Source organism: Podarcis bocagei, assembly GCF_964188305.1.
Source record: "Podarcis bocagei genome assembly, chromosome: 4".
NCBI lineage: Eukaryota > Metazoa > Chordata > Lepidosauria > Squamata > Lacertidae > Podarcis > Podarcis bocagei.
This window is the reverse complement of record NC_138128.1, coordinates 48,299,160-48,320,624: the sequence shown is the minus strand read 5'-3', so window position 1 is coordinate 48,320,624 and position 21,465 is coordinate 48,299,160. Positions and strand designations below refer to the sequence as shown.

The 21,465-nt window shown below is 41.5% G+C and overlaps 1 protein-coding gene across 1 annotated transcript in view; it reads right to left on the bottom strand.

Annotated features, from left to right (window-relative positions):
- SORCS3 (sortilin related VPS10 domain containing receptor 3) overlaps nucleotides 1-21,465 on the bottom strand; it is a 403,927-nt gene that overhangs the window by 202,121 nt on the left and 180,341 nt on the right. The window contains exon 3 of the mRNA XM_081191998.1: nucleotides 10,046-10,145. Within this exon, the coding sequence (XP_081048124.1) occupies nucleotides 10,046-10,145 (100 nt within the window). The remainder of the gene's footprint in view (nucleotides 1-10,045; nucleotides 10,146-21,465) is intronic.

Genomic DNA, 21,465 nt, shown 5'->3' with positions numbered 1-21,465 from the left:
TGCCCACAACACCTGGAATCCAGTCTACACTGCAGGTCTAGCATTCATCCCTTTCTATTGGTTGAATGGGAAGGAGCACTGTGTGAAGATGATGCCAGTGCATGTAGACCATGAGAACTAGATGTTTCCTGAGTACCCTGATTGCCCAAATAATTATATGGCACATTCAAGGGCCATAGAAGTGAGCTGAGTATTATGACTAATCTGCTTCATGGAGGAAAACTTCCAATTATTATCCAATTTTTTTTGGGGGGGGACCACTGTGTTGCTTCAGACATTGCCTATCAACTCGAGTTAGAAAGAGGATCCATTATTAATACATGGATCTCTAAAGGTAAAGGATCCCTGGAGGGTTAAGTCCAGTCAAAGGTGACTATGGAATTGTGGCACTCATCTTGCTTTCAGGCCAAGGGGGGCAGCATTTGTCCACAGACAGCTTTCCTGGTCATGTGGCCAGCATGACTAAACCGCTACTGGCACAATGGAACACCGTGATGGAAACCAGAGCGCACAGAAACACCATTTACCTTCCTGCCGCAACTGTAACCTACTTATCTACGTGCACTGGTGTGCTTTCAAACTGCTAGGTTGGCAGGAGCTGGGACAGAGCAAAGGGAGCTCACCCTGTCGTGGGGATTCGAACCACCAACTTTCTGATCAGCAAGCCCAAGAGGCTCAGTGGTTTAGACCATAGCGCCACCCGCATCCCTACATGGATCTCTACCCCCAATAACTCCTGGTTAGCTCTCTCAGCCCCACTCTGGAGGAAGCCCAGATATTACATTTCCTATGTTAATGGGCACATCAACACCACACATTTAAAGAACATCTGACATATGGCTCCCCGCCCCCCAAAGGAACCTGGGAAGTGTAACAGTTTAAGGGTCCTGGGAACCTTTAGTCATTTATTGCTTATTATGCAGCCTCACCCTCCTCCACCATCAGAACCAGAAGCACTCCTCAGAGCTTCTGGGCTCTAAGCAGCTAATACAGTGGTACCTCAGGTTACATACACTTCAGGTTACATACGCTTCAGGTTACAGACTCCGCTAACCCAGAAATAGTACCTTGGGTTAAGAACTTGGCTTCAGGATGAGAACAGAAATCGTGTTCCGGCGGCACAGCAGCAGCGGGAGGCCCCATTAGCTAAAGTGGTGCTTCAGGTTAAGAACAGTTTCAGGTTAAGAACGGACCTCCGGAACGAATTAAGTACGTAACCAGAGGTACCACTGTATACACAAAACAGGGCAGGTTGGGAGGAGGGCAATTGCCAAATGCCACAAAATGAGTCTTGTGGCACAGAAGCTGAGAGCCAGCGCTTTGCCCACTGGACTACATTGGCTTTCAGAAGCCTTCTGATATCTGTCTGCCCCTACCTGGAAAATAATGGCAGGCACGGTTGCTATTAGCTGGCTGATTATTCATGGTCTGCAGAAAGTCAGTTTATGATAGACACCTCTCCTTCTGAAACTTGTAAAAAGATCCCCGAGTCTCAATCTATCCTGTAGTTTAGATCAAGCTACAATAACTCATATGAAGTAGAGTTATACCAGATGCCGCTTTGCTTGGCTTCTCATGCAAATCATCAGTCAGCAGTATGTCCGTGAAATGAAAAACGTGCCTCAGAATATGCTTTCCTGATTAGAGCTCCTTAACAGGGAAATCTCAGAGTAACAGGCTCTCAGGCTCCCTGTTATAAATGGGAATTATAATTGTGCAGGAGACCTCGAGCCACGTAGCAGTTTCCATGCATCAGGAAGCTTCCAGAGCAGCTCAGAACTGTAATGTCTTGGCAATAATTAAGCACAGATTCTCTGGAGTCAAAAATCAAAGGGTTCTGCCACTTGATCCATAAATATAAAAAGCCAAAAGCCTGCAACAGTTACACAGGCACAGGCTTGTATTTCAAGCAATGTAAGCCCAGAATTGTTGTACACAAATGCTGGGATGTTTATTTCTTCAGGTGGAGGAAATTTCTGGACACAGGTAGTTCCTATAGAGGTGGAAAGTTTAAGGCATTTTCTGCCCAAAAAAAAGTTTCCAGTTATGATTTAGTTGAGATTCCCTTGGGCTTGGGGTCCCTTCCAACTTTACAATTCTATGATTCTATCACTTGCACTCATATCAATGGGACTTCCTTATGTACAACTGTCACAGGATTGGGAATAACAGACTCCATGGCATTGCTATTGAGCCTGTTCTGTCTGTAGCAATTGTGAACACGTACAAGCCAGGCTGTTGGGGTGGAACATCCCAGAGGGCTCTGCTGAAACAGAAGCTCTGCTACAAGTTTCCTCCTTCCCCACTATAACTTGTTTAATACATTTCACATGCTGGCATTATTGTGCTAAGTGACTTCCCATTCTACATCTCTAGCTACTGGCTACTGACATGGGGGCACGGGACACTGAGTGCAATGGCATCAGGAACATTAAGCGAACATGGGAAAGTGAAACTTGACCATAATCTGCCATGTTCCACAGCTGACCCATGTTTCCTCTTGGATAAGGGCATATTTGTTGATGCAGAAAGCTGCTCACCTTAACTCACGGTAGGACCAACCCTAGGGACCACATTAGGTCTCTTCGTCTCTTCAGATAACTGTTACTAGGCAAAACTGTGCAAGTCCCTTCCAATCAAATGTTCCTCTATTTTATAACTTGATGGAGGTCATACCTATGTGTTTGTGGTGCATTTTAATAGGGGAAAAAAGCCTTTGACAATAAGCAAAGAGTCATACAGAATTACTGTTCAGATTTTTGCTGAACAGTAATTACATTTTTAGGATGTAGACTGGTTATTTCACCAAAAGCTAAAACCATATTCAATGAGGAAAACCAATGATTCACCATATCTAGTCTATTGTTCCTGACAGTAGTAGCTATTATAAGGGACACACAACACTTAAACAGTGAGTCATGCTAGCTTTCCTCTAAAGGCAGGCTTGTAAGGATAAAGGAGAGGAATCCAGATAATTATGGTAGTAGGGTGGAGACGACCAAAGAAACATTTCTTTTGTAAAAAAATAAGAGCTCAGATCATTGTGCTTTATGATCTCATTGAGCTCCAGGCTTTGCTTTTGACCAGGGTCCACTTACGGAACTGGCATTCCAATGGCTGCATGATTGTTATTTCGCAGCCGAACAGAGGCTTTTGGAAAACCTGATAGGTAATTCCCAACGTAGTTCTGCAGGACAGCTGAGAAGCAATTATCCTTCTGTCTGGTAAATCAATTAGGAAAGGAGAGATGTAGGACTTTACTCTTGTTCTTGCTAACTATTACTTCTTTACTCCTACTTTGAGAACCAAGGAGCAAAGCCACAACCCTGCAGCAATCAGGAGCTGGGGGGGGGGCTTTCATACCCAGAGGGAATCCAGGAAGATTCGAGCCTGATGGCAAACTAATACACAGCATTAAGAAATAAACAGCATAGTTCCTTCAGCTCAAAGATCAATGAGATAAGCACCAGGTTATGCATGAGCTACTGTCTGAAAAGATCTGATACCTGCACCCACAGAACTGAGGCTATGCGTGGTCAGCATCAGTTATTCTTTGGAGGAAGCAGTAGACCTGGATTGAATTTCTACAAATTCTAGCAGGTGGCTAGAACTGCCAAACCTGACTGTACCACCAATCCAGTCAACCAGCACCCAGGGTTCTGCATGGGGTGTCATTCATGCTGGAAGTGGCAATTTGGCTATGAAAACTGCTTTTGCACATGGCCCTCACTAGATTGGAGGCATGGTTCTTTTTAATATATAACGAAGAGTGGGTTTACTTTAGCTGAACAGCGCCCAAATTATAGCAGATAGTACTACATTACTTTCATCAACACACATTGAGCTGATCTGGTCAGCAGCGGAGCAAGCCGATTGGGTACCTGGGGCGGCGCACATGGCCTGTGCCCAGAGGTGGGGCCAGCCGGGGCAGGACGCTCCATGGGGCCTCTGAGGAGTCTGCCTGCCTCCTCCCACTCAGCTGCCCTACAGCTGGGGGGGGGGGAGGCAGCTAGTGGACCCGGCAGCACAGAGCCCGCAGGCTCCCAAGCCACCACATCACTCCCAGGAGAGACGCGTGGCTCAGGCATGCTGCAGGCCCACCATTTTGTCACCCCCCTCAGTGGTGACACCCGGGGTGGCCCGCCCCCACCGCACCCCCTTCCTCTGCCCCTGAAACTGGTTGCTTCAGCATTGGGGCAGCAGGGGGGGTATAGTCTCATCTCTCCTCACCCCCTCACAGCAGGAGAACAATGGCTGTGAACAGGACAAGAAATATGTAAAAGAGTGGAAGTTGTGTGGAGTGGAGGAGCTTAATTTAAAAAAAAAAAAACACTCTTCCCAAAATGGTAACTTCTGTGTGAGAACTGAATCTTGTGAAAATTTATCATCACATGTCTTTAAATCAACTATCAGATCTTATTTCTTGCCTATAACTCAAAATCAGTGAAGCAGTAGGTAGCACCATATGCTGATCTCCAATGACTTTCCTCTATGTCAGCCTTAACCTGGCGCTCTCCAGCTGTTGCTGGACTACAACTCCCAAATGCTGGTTGGGGGCTGATGGGAGTTGTAGTCCAGCAACCGCTGGAGGGCATCATGTTGGTGAAAGCTTCTCTGGGTGATGCTAGTCATAATCCTATTATCCTTTCTGTCAACGTCACAAACGCTCACAATTCCCTCTCTTTACTTTTTTTAAAAAAGTAAATATGTATTTACAATCAATCTGATATGCATGTATATTTGCATAAGACAATTAGCCGAGTGTAAAAACAAACACAAAAAGTCTGTTACATAATCAGAAAGGCCATACAGATAAAAATGTTCCCACTAACACATATGGGTCTGCATTATCTTGAACCTCATTCCAATAAATCAAAACACTCCACTGTCTCCAGAAAAGGATTATCGGATTGTCTGCCTACTCTAACTCTTACCATATTCAGTAACTCAGCCATACAAACAATATTCCATATCTTAATGAACCATTCTTCTAAAGTTGGTGTTCTCATTTTCTTCCACTTACAGAAAATAATTATTCTGGCAGCAATTAGTAAATGTTGAACTAATTATCTATCCACTGCTAACAGTATATCTTTGTTGTAACCAAATAAGGTAATTAAAGGGCCCATCGGGGTTCTATATCCAGTTATTACTTCAATTACACTCATTATATTGACCCAAAATGTCCTAATCTTTGGACAAACCCTTAAAAATGCAATGTTTTCCAACATTAGTTGCCTTGCATCTCCAATATGAGTTACTAGCTGTACCATAAATGGGACTGAGACATAACAAGGTTAAATACGAACAGGGCAAGAATGTAGAACAGCTCACACTAAGGTCAGATCCACACCATACATTTAAAGCACATCAACACACATTTAGATCACATGACTTCTCCCAAATAATCATGGGAACTGTAGTTCCTCAGCGATACAATTTGCAGTACACTTAGCAAACTGCAGTTCCTGTGATTCTTTGGGACAAACCAAGTGCTTTATAAGTGTGTTGGATGTGTTTTATGTATATGGTGTCCACCTGCCCCTTAAACAGTTTGCTGGGGTAACATTTTTTAATAATAATACTAAAAAAGCCAAACGGGCAGTATTGTTGTTGTTTAGTCATTTAGTCGTGTCCGACTCTTCGTGACCCCATGGAGCAGAGCACACCAAGCACTCCTGTCTTCCACTGCCTCCCACAGTTTGGTCAAACTCATGCTGGTAGCTGCGAGAACACTATCCAACCATCTCGTCCTCTGTCGTCCCCTTCTCCTTGTGCCTTCCATTTCCCAACATTAGGGTCTTTTCCAGGGAGTCTTCTCTTCTCATGAGGTGGCCAAAGTATTGGAGCCTCAGCTTCAGGATCTGTCCTTCCAGTGAGCACTCAGGGCTGATTTCCTTAAGAATGGATAGGTTTGATCTTCTTGCAGTCCACTGGACTCTCAGGAGCCTCCTCCAGCACCATAATTCAAAAGCATCAATTCTTCAGCGATCAGCCTTCATTGCAATATTTATTTATTAAAAATGCTTGTAAGATGTTCCTCAGACTATGGACTCCCCATTCTGAGCGATGCTTTAATACTTCTCACTATATTGAGCTCTTCAGTGGATGAAGACGCCAAAATTAATTAGCCTAATGAGCAAATGAATACAATTATGGCCATCTTATATGAAAATTAAATCGAACAGATGTCTGTAGTAAAACTCAGGAGGAAAAAATAACTCAGAGGGGAGAGGTGGAAGTGATGGCTTCCATTCTTAAACCACTTATTCTTACAATCTCTTTCCAGTTTTTTTGGACTACGAATTCCATGGAATAGCTGGGATTGTGTATGAAAACCAAAGTTTAAAACTCAACCATTAATGTGCACAAATCCAATTACAGTGGTACCTTGGGTTAAGTACTTAATTCATTCCGGAGGTCCGTTCTTAACCTGAAACTGTTCTTAACCTGAAGCACCACTTTAGCTAATGGGGCCTCCTGCTGCCGCCGTGCCGCCGGAACACGATTTCTGTTCTCATCCTGAAACAAAGTTCTTAACCTGAAACACTATTTCTGGGTTAGTGGAGTCTGTTACCTGAAGCGTATGTAACCCGAGGTACCACTGTACAAGATAAGGTGAAGTGAGATGAGGATTCACTGTCATGCTCAGTCTCGATTGATCAGTTTCCGGGGCCAATTCAAAATGTTGGTTTTGACCTATAAAGCCTTAAACGGCTCAGGACCACATTACCACAAGGACCATCTCTCCCCATATGAACTGACCCAGACCCTGCAATCATCATCTGATATATATCTGCATCACCTAAATATATCTGCTCATCCCTGAATTTTCTTCAAGGAATGTTGAAGAATGGTTACACCACTTCCTGCTGCCTCCTAATATTAAGGAGGACTTATTCCATATTTTTCTCTTCTTGTCCTTTTCATTGAAAATCCCTTATTATTCAAACCAATATTAACCAATATTAGCAGTAGTATTATCCAGTGGAATGTTAAAAATGCAAAATTAATTGCTACAAACATCATGAGATATGATCAAACAGTAATTTAGATAGCACTGAGCCAATGGTTAAGGAATTCTGACGAAAGTCTACATGCACACTGGAAGACTGAGCGACAATGAATAGTGTTTCCATTACTAGAATGAATGTTGCTTCTTAAAATAAATTGGTAGGCAGATAGGAAAATGATGTGTGAATTGTTATTATTTCTGCACTGAAGAGGTGTTAATACCTGGAATTTTTCCTTTAACATCTCTTAACTTGTGTACAATTTATGAGGCTAATAAATCCAGTAACTTAAATAATTGGCTAGATTTGAAGCATATGTCTTGTGTTGGGAGATTTTATTAATGAAGAATTACCATTGCTCCCTGGCTCATTAAGCAGCCATATTGTGAACTCTATTTCCCAAAGTTCCTCAGCTGGAATGGTCAGTTCTGAGTACATCGAGAAGAATTCTAGAGAGTCCATACCTTGAGACTGACGCAACCATCCCTCTTAAAGCCCCAAAGGGGATGGACTAGGAATTTGTTCTAAATAGATTTCTATATGGAATTATTTGCATTGTTGTACATGTCTATTTATGTGCTGGTTACTTTAGGATACCTGAAGTATATATGTGTATGATATTAAAATTTGTTTGTTTATTTATTTATTTATTTATACATACATACATACATACATACCCCGCCCATCTGGCTGGGTTTCCCCAGCCACTCTGGGCGGCTTCCAACCAAATATTAAAAACACAATACAAAATTAAACATTGAAAACTTCCCTAAACAGGGCTGCCTTCAGATGTCTTTTAAAAGTAAGATAGTTGTTTATCGCTTTGACATCTGATGGGAGGTGTTCCACAGGGCGGGTGCCACCACCGAGAAGGCCCTCTGCCTGGTTCCCTGTAACTTGGCTTCTCGCAGTGAGGGAACTGCCAGAAGGCCCTTGGTGTTGGACCTCAGTGTCTGGGCTGAACGATGGGGGTGGAGACGCTCCTTCAGGTATACAGGACCAAGGCTGTTTAGGGCTTTAAATGTCAGCACCAACACTTTGAATAGTGAATTGAGTAATGCATATAACTGGGACCCCAACAATAATACATGAGGATTCTTAGTAATTTTAGCAGAGCTAGTAAGAAATGAGTATCTTTATGCTAAGGTGAAGCATAATTAGAATTAGGGTGGTGTAACAGTGTTGATAAGTTTCATATGGATATTTTTTTAGAAAAATCTATCCCTACCATAGTGTGACCAGATGCAAAAGAAGACAAGGTTCTTGCACAGTTCATAGTTTTATAGAAAATTGTGTGTGTGCATGAAATTATACATGGTACGTGAAAAGTGGATAAATAAAACTTTTTCTTCTTTTCTCATAACACTAAAACTTGTGGACATCCAGCAAAGTTGAATGCTAGGAGAACAGACAAAAGAAATTACTTCTTCATACTTTTTTGTGTGTTCTTGGATTTGAGAATTTCAATGGGAACATAAGAAATATATATACCTACTAAACAGAACTATTAAAGGTGCAGGAGTGCTGTCATCTTTTCCACCCCCAACCACTTCTATCACTTGGCAGAGTAAGTTTGCAAAAAGGTGAAGGATTAGCAGCAAGGAATGCGATCAAGAAGCAATGGGTGCTGCTTTGGGGAAAGTCATTACAACAATCTGAATCTTGGGGTGCCTGGGTTTCTGGATTCTGAGAAAACACACTGAAAGCACACGGACACAAAAGCTATCCTAGTCTATCATATGAAACAGAAGCCGATGTGATTTGACTTCAGAACACTGAGCAGGTCACGATGACTGATGAGTACTCAGCCCGAGAAATTTAAAAAGAAAAGATTCCCCGTAGATGTGACAGGACAAAACTGTAGCTATGGCGATGCGCCTGCCTTAAGATACCTGGCAGAAAAATAAACATCAGTCCTGAACCTGGTGACCTGACAACAGATGGAAAAAATAATAGTAAAAATACTAACGGCAAAATGCACATTCAGATTGATATATAGCAGGTGACCAAAACGGCACTTTGAAAAAGATCAAACGTAATAGTTCCAAAGATTTCCCCTTACACAGCTCTGATGCTGCCATTTAGTTATCTACTATGGCAATCTGTCTCTGACAACACACAAGAGATAACGGCATCTGTTCCCTTCCCACAAAGTGAATCAACATGATGATTACTTTAGTTTAAAAAAAAAAATTATAACAAATGACCCTGGATTCTCTCTGCAGGAGCACAGAGAACATCACATGGAAAACAGTGACATCACTCTGGTTGCTACGCACGCCAAGCAAATGCTTAGTGTTTTCTATTTGCCTCACGCTCTTTGCATATCCTTATTAGTGACTTTGAACTCTTGGCTTTTTGTATATTGTTCCAACCCCAGCTGTGAATGCTAAAATTTGCTAAACTTAAAAGGTAGCAAATAGAACCATGGGCTGAAAGGAAGCAACAGAAGCTGAGTTCAGCTCTTGTACTTCTGCTACTCCATGAAGCCTCTAATCTTTTGTGCAAACCATAAGCTAGAAAACAACTGCAGCCTTGGGTTGTGTCCAACTAAGACATGTTCAAAGTAGACCCCTTGACATTAATGAGCATAAGTGATGTCCATTTATTTCAAAGGGCCTACTATGGGAAGGAGTACCCTGTTCTTAATGGAGTCATACTAGGTTCAAACTAACATGAGGCCAAGTTGAAAAGTTATTTGCATAAAGAAGTAGACACATTGTCTGGAGAAACTGGAACACATGCTCTACAATTATAGCTTCAGGCCATATTACAGGTAAGGCTTAAAATGGCAGATGCTTAAGTCAGTCTATACTCTATAGTATAAATGGGAAGTCGACATTATTCTCAGAATTTCTGTCCCCACAGAGGTTTATGTGGCAACTGCATTGTATCACTTTTGTCACATGCTGAAGATGAACCTCTTGACCCCAGCCTTTCACACACACACACAATTCTCTCCTGTGTGAGCAGAGCTTTTTCATTATTTTTTTTGCTGTACTTAGCTACCTGTTCCAAAATAGCTTCCTTACCTTTCTCTTATTAGTAGGACTGACGTAAAGGTAACTCAGCACTGTTTTCAATCCCACCTTGTCGTTTAGCTTTTCATAAGTAGTCCCATAATCTGTGGACCTGGAATAAAGAGAAAATGCATTGAGTTACTCTTTAGGACTTTGGCAATACTCCTGATCCATAAATGGAATGTTTGGCACCCAGCATCAATTGGGTGCTTTGTCAACAAGTTTGTGGCTGGTATTTTATTTAATCAGTTACTCTTTTTCATGTATCTAAGCACAATGATAGCTAGCATCAAGACTGCATTACAAACTATTTATTTATATTGCTGAAAAGATACATTATTGAATTTTCTCTTTGAAACTTTTTGTTCATTTAATATTGGTGTTCTTAGACGCAGAATACTTAGACTGGTTAGGTCACTAGGCAGACCCTGTACAGTGAGTTTTCTTTGCGTAAACCAACTGATAAATGATAAGCTGATTCTGAATCTGCTTTAAAGATTGAAAGCCCATCACTTCATCCAAATAATACTGGGAACTGTTGTTTGTTAAGGGTGCTGGGCGCCGCAGCTTTGTAAGGGGGTAAACCACAGTTCCCATGATTGTTTTTAGTAAGCTATGTGCTTAAAATGTGCTTTAAATGTATGGTATCTATGCAGCCTCAATGTAGTCTTTGGGCTGCAAACAGAAAAACCTGAGCATAGGCTCATCCATTATCCCTGGTTGTGATGTCACTCAAGCAGGCTGTTTCCTCTCCCCCATATTCCCAATTTAGCAGGTGTCATAGGCACTTCAAGCATAATGCATGATGCTATGATTCATGGTCTCTTTCCTGACACAGGAGGGGGAGGAATGTATGCATCTCATCAGTGCACATGTAAGCCTCCATGTGGAATATCTCATGTGTTCTTTGAGAAAATGGGGGCAGCTGCCCTCTTCTCCATTGCACATGGTAGACTGAACCAAGTCATATATTAACTGGTTTGAAGATTTGGGGCTGTTGTTACCAACATCATCTCACAGAAGAGTAGCCATTTTTACTGTCTTCGCTTTCCATACGATGTCAAATTTTACTGGATGTCGCTTTCGATATGGTCCTCACTTTTAAAAGTATGTTGTGATAAAATTGTATGAATAACAACATGAGACTCACTGCACACACAGAAATGTTCACTCACAGACACCTTCAGACAGCACATTCCTAAAGAGCAAGGACCATCGCTTAAAACAAATATAGGATATGCATCAAAGATTGTGAAGCAAAGGAAACATGAAATCAGAGGTTGAGATAAATCTGAAGGTCAAAAGTGGCAGAGACCAAAATCACCCCCACAGATCAGTCAAATTGATATCTCTAGTATATTAAGATTAAAGTAGCTGCCTCAGTGCCAGGCATTTTTTCCCCCTTTCTGGGAAGAGAGGTATTGGTTCCTATGCTAGCAAAGCCTAAAAGATACAACAGATGATCTGGAGGTGGCATTTGCAAGTGTAGATTACATCTCCAAGAGCTTCCTCCTTTATACCTTATCTCTTTTCCACCCTTCTTCTTTGAGAATACAAAGAGAAGTTTGCACTTGTAAATAAATAAACAAATAAAGCTGTAAACGTTGCAAATGCATCTTGAGGAATATATGTTCTCAATATTCTACAGTGGAGGTTGGTCCATTAAGGGGGTCCATTGGGGCACTGCTAGTCAGGGCAAATCTGTTAAATTCAGCTTCTCGCTATTTCAGTGTTAAGTTCAGTTCTTCACATTTCCACAATCACTTGATTTTTGATTTTTGATTTTTTAAAGTCCTCGTGAAAATTTGTCAACATTTTACTGTGAATACACACATTTTTGCAAGGCGATTTATCCTAAAATAAAGGGGTTTTGTATCTTACTTTCACTCATTTATGCACAAACACTTCACCCTAGTATATGCACATTACTTGTCTGGAGAACTTCAATGGAAGAGGGTTGTGTTTGTGATCACATATTGTTTTGGAAGTGCAATTTTTTTTTTTACAAGCGAATTAATTTAAAAGTGAGTCAAAATTCTTCAGCATCCTTAGACATGGCACCACCATCCTCAGTCTGCCCTTGGGCAGCCCCAACTTCCTGCCTTCTTTCTTACAACCAGTCCAAGGTATGGCACTGAAAGTGAGCTTCCTCTTCCTTTGTCTCAGTATTACCATTGAAGAATGAAAGCAGGGAGGAAGATGAGGACAAAGATGAGGATCATTTGTCTCTGACTTTCTTTGGCTCTGGCACCATCTACTGTTGGCTTCTCTGCCTTCTGTCCTACCATTCCCAATGGGCACAAGCCATCACCACTCTCATTATCCAATATGGCGGGAAGCAAGAGGAATTATTGCAAAATACTTAATTCACCAGAATTCCTGGATCACAAATGCACCCCCCTTTTTTTTATAGTCACTGCCATCACAGATGTGTCTGTCAGCCATTAACAACAATTGCCCAGTTTGCTCATTATGTTGATATATGACTGCATGTTTCGGGAAGATCTGAGAGTGAACCAAAAGTGTAGCATCTGAAAAGGAAAGATTCTGGAGAATCTGTCATGGATGATTTATAGACAGATCACAGACTTCTGCCAGCTGAATTGTGGTTCAATATCTCTGTAATGTGTTTCTTAAAACCACTATACATCAGAATACTTGTTGGCATACTGTTTCACTACTTTCTGCTCCCATTTCTATGAGTTCCCAGATGACTCTACATTTCAGGGGTAACCAAAGAAGTGCCTTCCATGTGTTGTGGGCCACAACAGCCCTCAGTTCCTTGCTCAATGGTCAGGGATGATAGGAACAGTAGACCAAAACATCTGGAGGGTACCTGGTTAGCTACCCCTGCCATATTTGTTTCACTGTCCTTGTTGCACTGTAGCAGACAGCAAGCATTAATGTTAATTTCTTGCTGCATTAGGAACACATAATTTAGGTACACATTGCTTGTTCAGGGAAAAGAAAAAAAGTTACACCCACTCTTCTAAGTCAGATTACAAGGTCAATTGATTGTGGGATCCATAAGATAGGAGGTATAAATCAATACCAGTGACCAGCTCTGTGCTATCACGTCCTTTGCCAATTTCTGCAATTGGCTTTTAATCTTAAAATGGGCCAAGACAACTTGAGAAACCACAGATTTAAGAGCATTTGGTCAAGATCCAAAGCTCCTTCATATCTATCTTGGTACCAAGAGCAGGCTTATTGCTGACAAGTGACCTCCTCTTAAAGCAGGTCTTGGAATTAGAGTTCCCTGATGTATATAGCTGAATACTGGTAATGTTGGAACAATTAAATGCACAGCAGGAGACATCCAGTTCTTGCAGATTCATAGGGTCAGGCAGCTCTTAATGGATGAATATCCCTAAATGCTTTGTAATGGAAATAGCATGAGCACTAATGTAACTCCTAACCTAACCCCACCAGCAGGGCTTAGGCTCGGAAGCATCCAAACTCCTATTATCATAGAGAAGAGGTATAGAAAGTAATTTAATAGTTGAGGTGTAGGTGTGGGTATGTGTGAGAGAGAGCCAATGAGTGATAATGCTAATTTACAGTGCTAAACTGGAAAGGGTGGTGCATTTTGCAAAAAAATAATAATTGGGGGGGGGGGAATCACATATATGCTTCCTGAAAAACTGTTCCCCCTTCCATTATGTTCAAATGTCCAGAAAGCCTGTTAAATAGGGCAACAATGATTCCCCATTGAGAGTGAAGGCATAGATCATTGCCCTCACTCAGATTTGACTTTCCAATACATCATCATCTAGGGATCAATGGAAAATTAAACAAACATATACCGTATTTTTCGCCCCATAAGACGCACCGGCCCATAGGACGCACCTAGTTTTTTTGGGGGGAAATAAAGGGGAAAAAAATTATTCCCCCCCCCGGTGCGCTGCGCTAATCCCGAAGCTTGGGGCGTGCGGAGCTCAGCGCGCCCCAAGTTTCTGGGTGCCGGCAAGGTCTCCGCTAGCCATGGGAGAGCCGCGCGGCTCTCCCATGGCTAGCAGAGTGCTGCGCTAATCCCAAAGCTTGGGGCGTGCGGAGTTCAGCGCGCCCCAAGTTTCTGGGTGCCGGCAAGGTCTCCGCTAGCCGTGGGAGAGCCCCGCAGCTCTCCCATGGCTAGCGGAGTGCTGCGCTAATCCCGAAGCTTGGGGCGTGCGGAGCTCAGCGCGCCCCAAGCTTCTGGGTGCAGGCAAGCTCTCCGCTAGCCGTGGGAGAGCTGGGTCTCCCACAGCTAGCGGATAGCTTCCTGAAGCCTGGAGAGCGAGAGGGGTCGGTGCGTACCGACCCCCCTTGCACTCCAGGCTTCAGCGAAAGCCTGCATTCGCCCCATATGACGCACACACATTTCCCCTTCATTTTGGGAGGGGGAAAAGTGCGTCTTATAGGGCGAAAAATACGGTACCCCATTCATTTTACATTTATTTTATCATTAAGTGAATATGAAAACAAAAATGAATGTGAAAAACAATGGTGGGTGCATTAGTTTTTATGTGTCACACTGGCTTTGAGTTTTGCCCTTCCTTTTATTCAGTCTACCTGAAATTGGAAACCATGATGTCACAAGGGAGCCATACCATTCCTGCTAATTTCATTATCCAATAAAGTGATCCTGCTAGTGCAAGGATTTCCACTTGCACAAGAGAATTTCCCCGCCCATCGTCCAGACCCTCCCCAAATCTGCTCCAGATGGTTGGGGCTGCAACACCAAAAATGATTGCCCACCAAAAAAAAAAATAGTCCATGCCTACGAGCGTGCAACCCTAGAGTCGGTCACAACTGGCCCGTACGGGCAGGGGTACCTTTACCTTTACTTATTCCAAAATGTTTTCAAACAAATAATATAATAATCAGTTTATAATTTCCCCAGCAGTTATGTTTACTTCTGAAAATACGCCATACTTACAGGCTTGTTATCCACTAATGGTCCTCATTCTTTACCCATTTATTCATAATATTTCTCACTCTTTTAAGGAAAAGGTAGAGGGGAAGTCTGGCTCTTAGTAACTTTAATCGGACATAGATCTTTTCTACTGGAATATTGCCCAGCTCCAGCCTTACAAAAATGGCCTGTGGGGACCTAGAGAAAAACCTAACACTTCCACTATCCTCTTTCATCTTAGCATCTTGAAATATTTAACAAGTACTTTTTACAATGCAGAAATGGAAATATAAGCAAACCTGATGCACAGACTGGGTTTCAGTATTTATTATTATCATTGCGTTCATTTGTTGCTTTCGAAAACTAAAAAGAAGTTTCACACAACGTAACAGCCCCCAAACACCTCAGACACTTTGATTTGTTAGGGACTTGATATTAATTATGATCATATTAATTCTGTCTGCATCACACCCCATCATGCTACTACTGTTTTCTCCAGGTATCAAATGTTTTTTTAAAAAAAGAAATGCAAAGGGAATAAACTACAAGTGAATAGAATTGTGAAAGATTTCAACACATGTTTTTAAAGGCCACAGAGATATGTGTGTATCTTTCCTATATCACAAAATAGTTTTAGAAAAGGGCTAACAGCTCAAATAGGTGGCTGGGTGGCTGATCTATTTCCATAGTAGAATTAGGAGCAATTATTCTGGCTAGGAAATAGTGCTTGTAATTTCCACTTTCTGGTATACAGTTGTTCCTCTCTCATTTTCACCACACACCCCAAATGCTTCCAAACTTTGATGAAATGCTGTTTTACTGTTTTTATTATTTCTAAGGTAAATTCTAATACTTACCTAAACCTTTCAAGTCTTTTGAGGAAAGGTTGAAGGGATTGGATATGCTTAGCCAAGAAGTAATATAACCATCTCCAAGCATTTGAAGAGTTGTCACATAGATGAGGGAGCAAATCTGTTTTTTGTTGCTCCAGAGGATAGGATGTGATTGAATGGGTTCAAATTACAAGTGAAAGTATTTGGATTAAATGTTAGCAAGAATGCCCTGAACGTGCAAGCTGTTCAACAATGGAGCAGACCGCTTTGGAAACTGGCGGACTCTCCTTTGTTTAAGGTTTTTAAGCAGAAGCTAGATGGCCACCTATCAGAGATGATGCAGTAGGGAATTCTCTGCACCCATGGGGATAGGGATGGGTGACCTTTGAGGGACCATGCTGGCCACATGACCCAGAAGCTGTACGCCGGCTCCCTCAGCCAATAAAGCGAGATGAGCGCCGCAACCCCAGAGTCAGTCACGACTGGACCTAATGGTCAGGGGTCCCTTTACCTTTACCTTTTACAACTCTATGATTCTCTTTTATGAAAATAAAAGAAATAGAGATTAGGTATCAGTAAAGGCTTCTTATTAATAAATGGCTATAGGGGATACTAATCCAAAATAGCCCTTGAATGGAAATGCAAAAAATAAAAATAGAAAACCCACATGCACACAACTTATAGCTGAATGTATAAGCTTGATTAAAAAGTAAAGGAAAGGGGGAATTGAGCCTGCTGTGGGAATTGCACACATTTAAAAAAGTGACACAGGAGACCTTTGAAAAAACAAATAAATCAAGCTGCCCTTAATTATAATGGCACCCAATTCTTCCAAAGCCCTATCAGGAAATGAGCACTAACAAATTAAAACACAATAAACTTTCTCCCGGTACCTCGTAGCAATGAAATTGCAAGAGGCATGAAAATTTCCAGTTTGCTTCAGCTGCCCTTACAGGCTATGAAACAGTTAAACCACAATGCACCAGTCCGGTCCGTCCCAAATCCATTAGAGACTGGCTCACATATGGTTTACACATAATGAACATAATGTAGCAAAATCAGCACCTATGGAAATCAAGGCTTATTGCTTTCATTGTAAGTGAAGGACTCCCCACATATCCTACAATAAAAGGGATCCGAGTAGTAACACCACCTTATTTTGCAATCTTGCAAATGAAGAGGAAAGTGAGGAGAAAAAGTTAGGAAAAAACAGAAGAAGGTGGAGGAATACCTGAAGGCAGAGCTCCAAATCATCAAAAGGGAAATCCTAACCTGCAGGGAAATATTTTACGCGTTGGGTTTTGGTTGTTTTTACAACTTTTGCTATTTTACTCTCTGCTGCTCATAGACTTTTGATTTTTTCCCCCTTTTTTAACATCTAGTTTTGTTTTCTATCTTTAATTGTTCTGAGTCCCCTTGCATAGAAAGGTAGGTATAAATTTTAAAGCAAATATATGAATACCATGTTCTTAGCATAGCCTTCCATTTATCTGTTCCAAGTCTTCACTTTTGCAAGGGCACTGAAGGTCAGCGGCAGGCCTTTCAGTGTTTGTGTCCTGAGCCAGGAAAATGAGTGTTGTAAAAGATGCATCAGTCTCTCAGGACAGAGTAGTGTACATGCAGGAAATTATGAATTGCTCGCTGAGATAGATGCCTTTGTGTGTCTTTGCTCGTATTTTCTATCTCTCCTCTGTCTTTTTTATGATCTCAGGGTTCGTTTTTTTATAAAAACCCATGGCTCTAGGTGTTCTATATCTGTCTCCAATGTGCCACGGCTACAGTTGCCAGCTTGCAACCCCAGAGGTTTTTAATTCCTTAATGCAGCAGAAGCCAAGGCAGCCATAATTTCTTCCATTCATTTATCTCCAGAGCTGGCCACCTGCCTGCTCCTGCATCTTCTGTGCAACACACCTGGAAACCTCCCCCATTCCTGTGTAGGGCAAAAATAAAACAGCATGGGGTTGGGAGATGTGGAGGGGGAACTCACTGAGGATTGATCACCTGTTGCATGACACTTTGGGGAGCAGTTTAGCAATCTTTGCCACATGCTAGATCCACATATAATAATTTGCTACAACCACAATCTGTATAATCGGCGGCCATAGTGCTCTAGCCTGATATAATTGATGTTAATAGGATTTGTGAATACTGCTTTGGCTATGCTGCTTGAGATCTCAGTTCAGAATCCTGAAAGTTGGTAAGAAGAATGTTTCTCTGCTGGCAAAAGTCACTCCAGCATATGACAACTTGAGTGCTCTACTTTGAAGGTGACAACCTAGTTAGGCCCTGTCTGCACTATAAATATAAAGCAGTTATCATACCACATTTTAAACAGCCATGGCTTCCCCCAATTACTAAGGGACGCACTGTGGTCTAAACCACTAAGCTTCTTGGGCTTGCTGATCAGAAGGTCGGCAGTTCGAATCCCCACAATGGGGTGAGCTCCTGCCAACCTAGCAGTTCGAAAGTACGCCAATGCAAGTAAATAAATAGGTACCGCTGCAGCGGGAAGGTAAACAGCATTTCTGTGCGCTCTGGCACTTGTCCTGGTCCTCTGTGCACCAGTAGCAGTTTAGCCATGCTGGCCACATGACCCGGAAAGCTGTCTGTGGACAAACGCCAGCTCCCTCAGCCTGAAAGCAAGATGTGCCGCAACCCCATAGTCACCTTTGACTGGACTTAACCGTCCTGGGGTCCTTTACCTTTACCTTTCTACCTCCCCCAAATACTCCTGGAAACTGTAGCTTGTTAATTGCTACAATTCCCAGAGTTCCCTATGAAGAGGGATTGACTTTTAAACCACTGTCCGATAACTATAGCTGTGTGGAGAAAAGTGGTCTCCTGGCAACTCTCAGCAACCTTAACAAGCTACAGTTTCCATTATTCTTCAGGAAAGCAAAGCAGTATGATACTACTTTACATTTATACTGCAGATGGGGCCTTAATCTGGCCTATGAATACCTAGCTACTCTTTTTACTCATGCAAGCAACATTAACATGTGATCCAATATCATACATATCCTTCATGGGACTTAAAATCAGCCTCTCAGGCTTGCTTGTGCCAAATTCTGAGGTGAGATAGGTGATGGCAGGAGACAGGTCCTTTCTTTTGTGTCACCCCAAGAAGTGTGGGTGGTGCCATGCTGTTCTTATTTGTTTGTCAGGTGCATTTTATTTGTCAGAGCCTTTTAAGTATCTGATATTTTATGCTGGCATTTTATTTTATTTTACTGCTTTGCTGTGACTGGTTTTATTGTGATTTTTATTGTGATTTTTATGCTTCACTGATTTTACTATTTTATTGTGAGCCACTCTGAGAGCATTGCTGAGGAACAGTCTATAAATAAAGTAAAAGAGCATTTGCATAATTTCCGATGCATATTTTGGAGTATGCAAGAAACCAGTGGCCATTTCTCTCTCTCTCTCTCTCTCTCTCTCTCTCTCTCTCTCACACACACACACACACACACACACACACACAGCCATGTGACTATCCCAACCATATTGGCCAGGGCAACTGCAATGGTCTTTTCTACCTTATTGGTATGTTCCCCACCTCAACTCTTCCTTTCCTTTATATTAATTCAATCCTTGCCAAAATCTTAAAGTCTTTGGCAAACTGAATGTATATGTTTGTTTACATTATTACGAGAAAATTATGCCTCCTTTTCAATTAGAAGGATTTATTCCCCATGATCCTGATACCAATACATACCTTCAAAAACCTACAAAATTAAAAACTATCCATTTATTTATTAATGTTTAGTTAGACAAGTGAAACTTATTACACAGAGATATCCATCAATCTATTACCAGAGAGAGGGAGTCAACATCTATTAAAAAAACAAAAAGAAAGGCCCATTTTAAGAGGAGGGACGCTTGGGGAATTTGATACTTGCAAATTCTGATATACACTGATCAAATGCACTAATGTCAGCACACTGTTATCCAATCAGATTTTATATTTCCTGGATGTTCCAAACCTGTTCTTGACTCAAATAAATTATCACATTGCGCTTAAAAATGAATGTGTAGAGAACATATAGTTAGATATGTTGATATATTTCAGAGATGCATACTTTGATAAAAAATGCATTTTAAAAAGCTATTCAAATATATACTTAAACACATTTTTGTTGTGGAATGGACTTATATGTTAACATGTGAGGTGGCGCATACTGGAAATAGACCGATTTGTCCATCACTTCTTGAGATGTTGCAGCAACAAGCCAAACAGTGACTAGTTTGGCAAGGAAACAAATTTGAAAAAGCTTGTCCCTGGATTCCAGTTCTGCTGAATCATGCATCTGTCTAACCTGTCATCTCAGCTGTGAGCCTACAGTGATTTCCAAGCTGCTAATGCCTCGTCACTTTCATCAGGCCAAATCTCCCTTCAGTAGTGCTTTCTCTGTCATTTTTACAGAACCCGTTCAGAGCTTCATCTAACACAAAGCACCTTGGCTGGGAAAAATAAACTTGTCAGACACTGGAATCGATAAAACAGCCCAAACCTGAGAAGTCATTCCATCCCTGGCCAGCCCCCAAACAGGCAGCCTCGGGTCTGTAATGACAACTTAAAGAAAATGACACTCCCTCAGAGTGAGATGTCTTGGATTAGGGTGTTCACAACTGACAGACTATACTGTCTGGTTTCTAACCTCAACAACTAGAGGCCAGAGATGCCTGTCAGCTCTACAAAGAGCTCTTCTTATACCAACATAGGCTGCAAATTCACTAAATTGCCATAGAAGATGGAATGGTAAGTATAAGGTGTTTTCCGAGGATAGTGCATCAAATCTTGTGGGGGATTTTGAGCTGTGTTTTTAAAAATAAATAAATAATAGTGATAGCCAGGCTCAACAAGTTGAGTTTGTTTCAAATATGAGACAAGCTTTATGACTCCACATCTATGAAAAATGCAACTTCTTTAAGCCTTCTGCCAAGTTCATCCCAACTCCCTCTGTTCCTCCCACCAATGCACCTCCAATCCAATCTCTAACACACCTTCTTTTTGGTCCGGTGTTGGAGATCAGGAAGGAGTCTTTCTCCCTTCCCCATCTGGCAAATGTGCTGTTGCTCCCATTTGTTTTTTCCAACATTTCTCCAAAAAGTCTCAGATAAAACCCATACTTTTCTTAGGGTTCTTTGAGGAACATGTGGGGGAACTGAATAGCTGAATAGCTATAACTGAATAGCTCCCTTCACTAATTTTTAGCTTGAGTACAACATAAGATTCACTGATTTTTAGAGGCTTTAAGGAGAAAGCAGATCCTGAAATTTGCTTTGGAAGATTTGAAAGTGGAGGTGAATTCAAATTTTTGTTTCACTGTTAGTTTTGGTGAGGAAAAATATGTTGGTTGTTGTTTAAAAAATAACAATAATTTAAATACTTATATTAAAAATTTTCTATGTATTAAATGCAGTAAAAAATAATAATACAGAAATAAAACTTTCTGCCAGGGAATGGGGGAAACAAAGGAATATTAAAAGGGGGAAAGTAGTATATTAAACATATTTCAGAGAATATAAATGAATGTAAATGAAAGCTACTGTTCTCTCAATTATTCCACAGTAATTGACAATTTTTATAGTGAAATTTGGGCCTGAAAATTTACCTACTTTTGATTTCATTAGCTTGGTTGGCAGGGTTGCATACACAGCTACCATGAAGACCCCAAAGAATATAATCAGAGTTCTCAGATCCA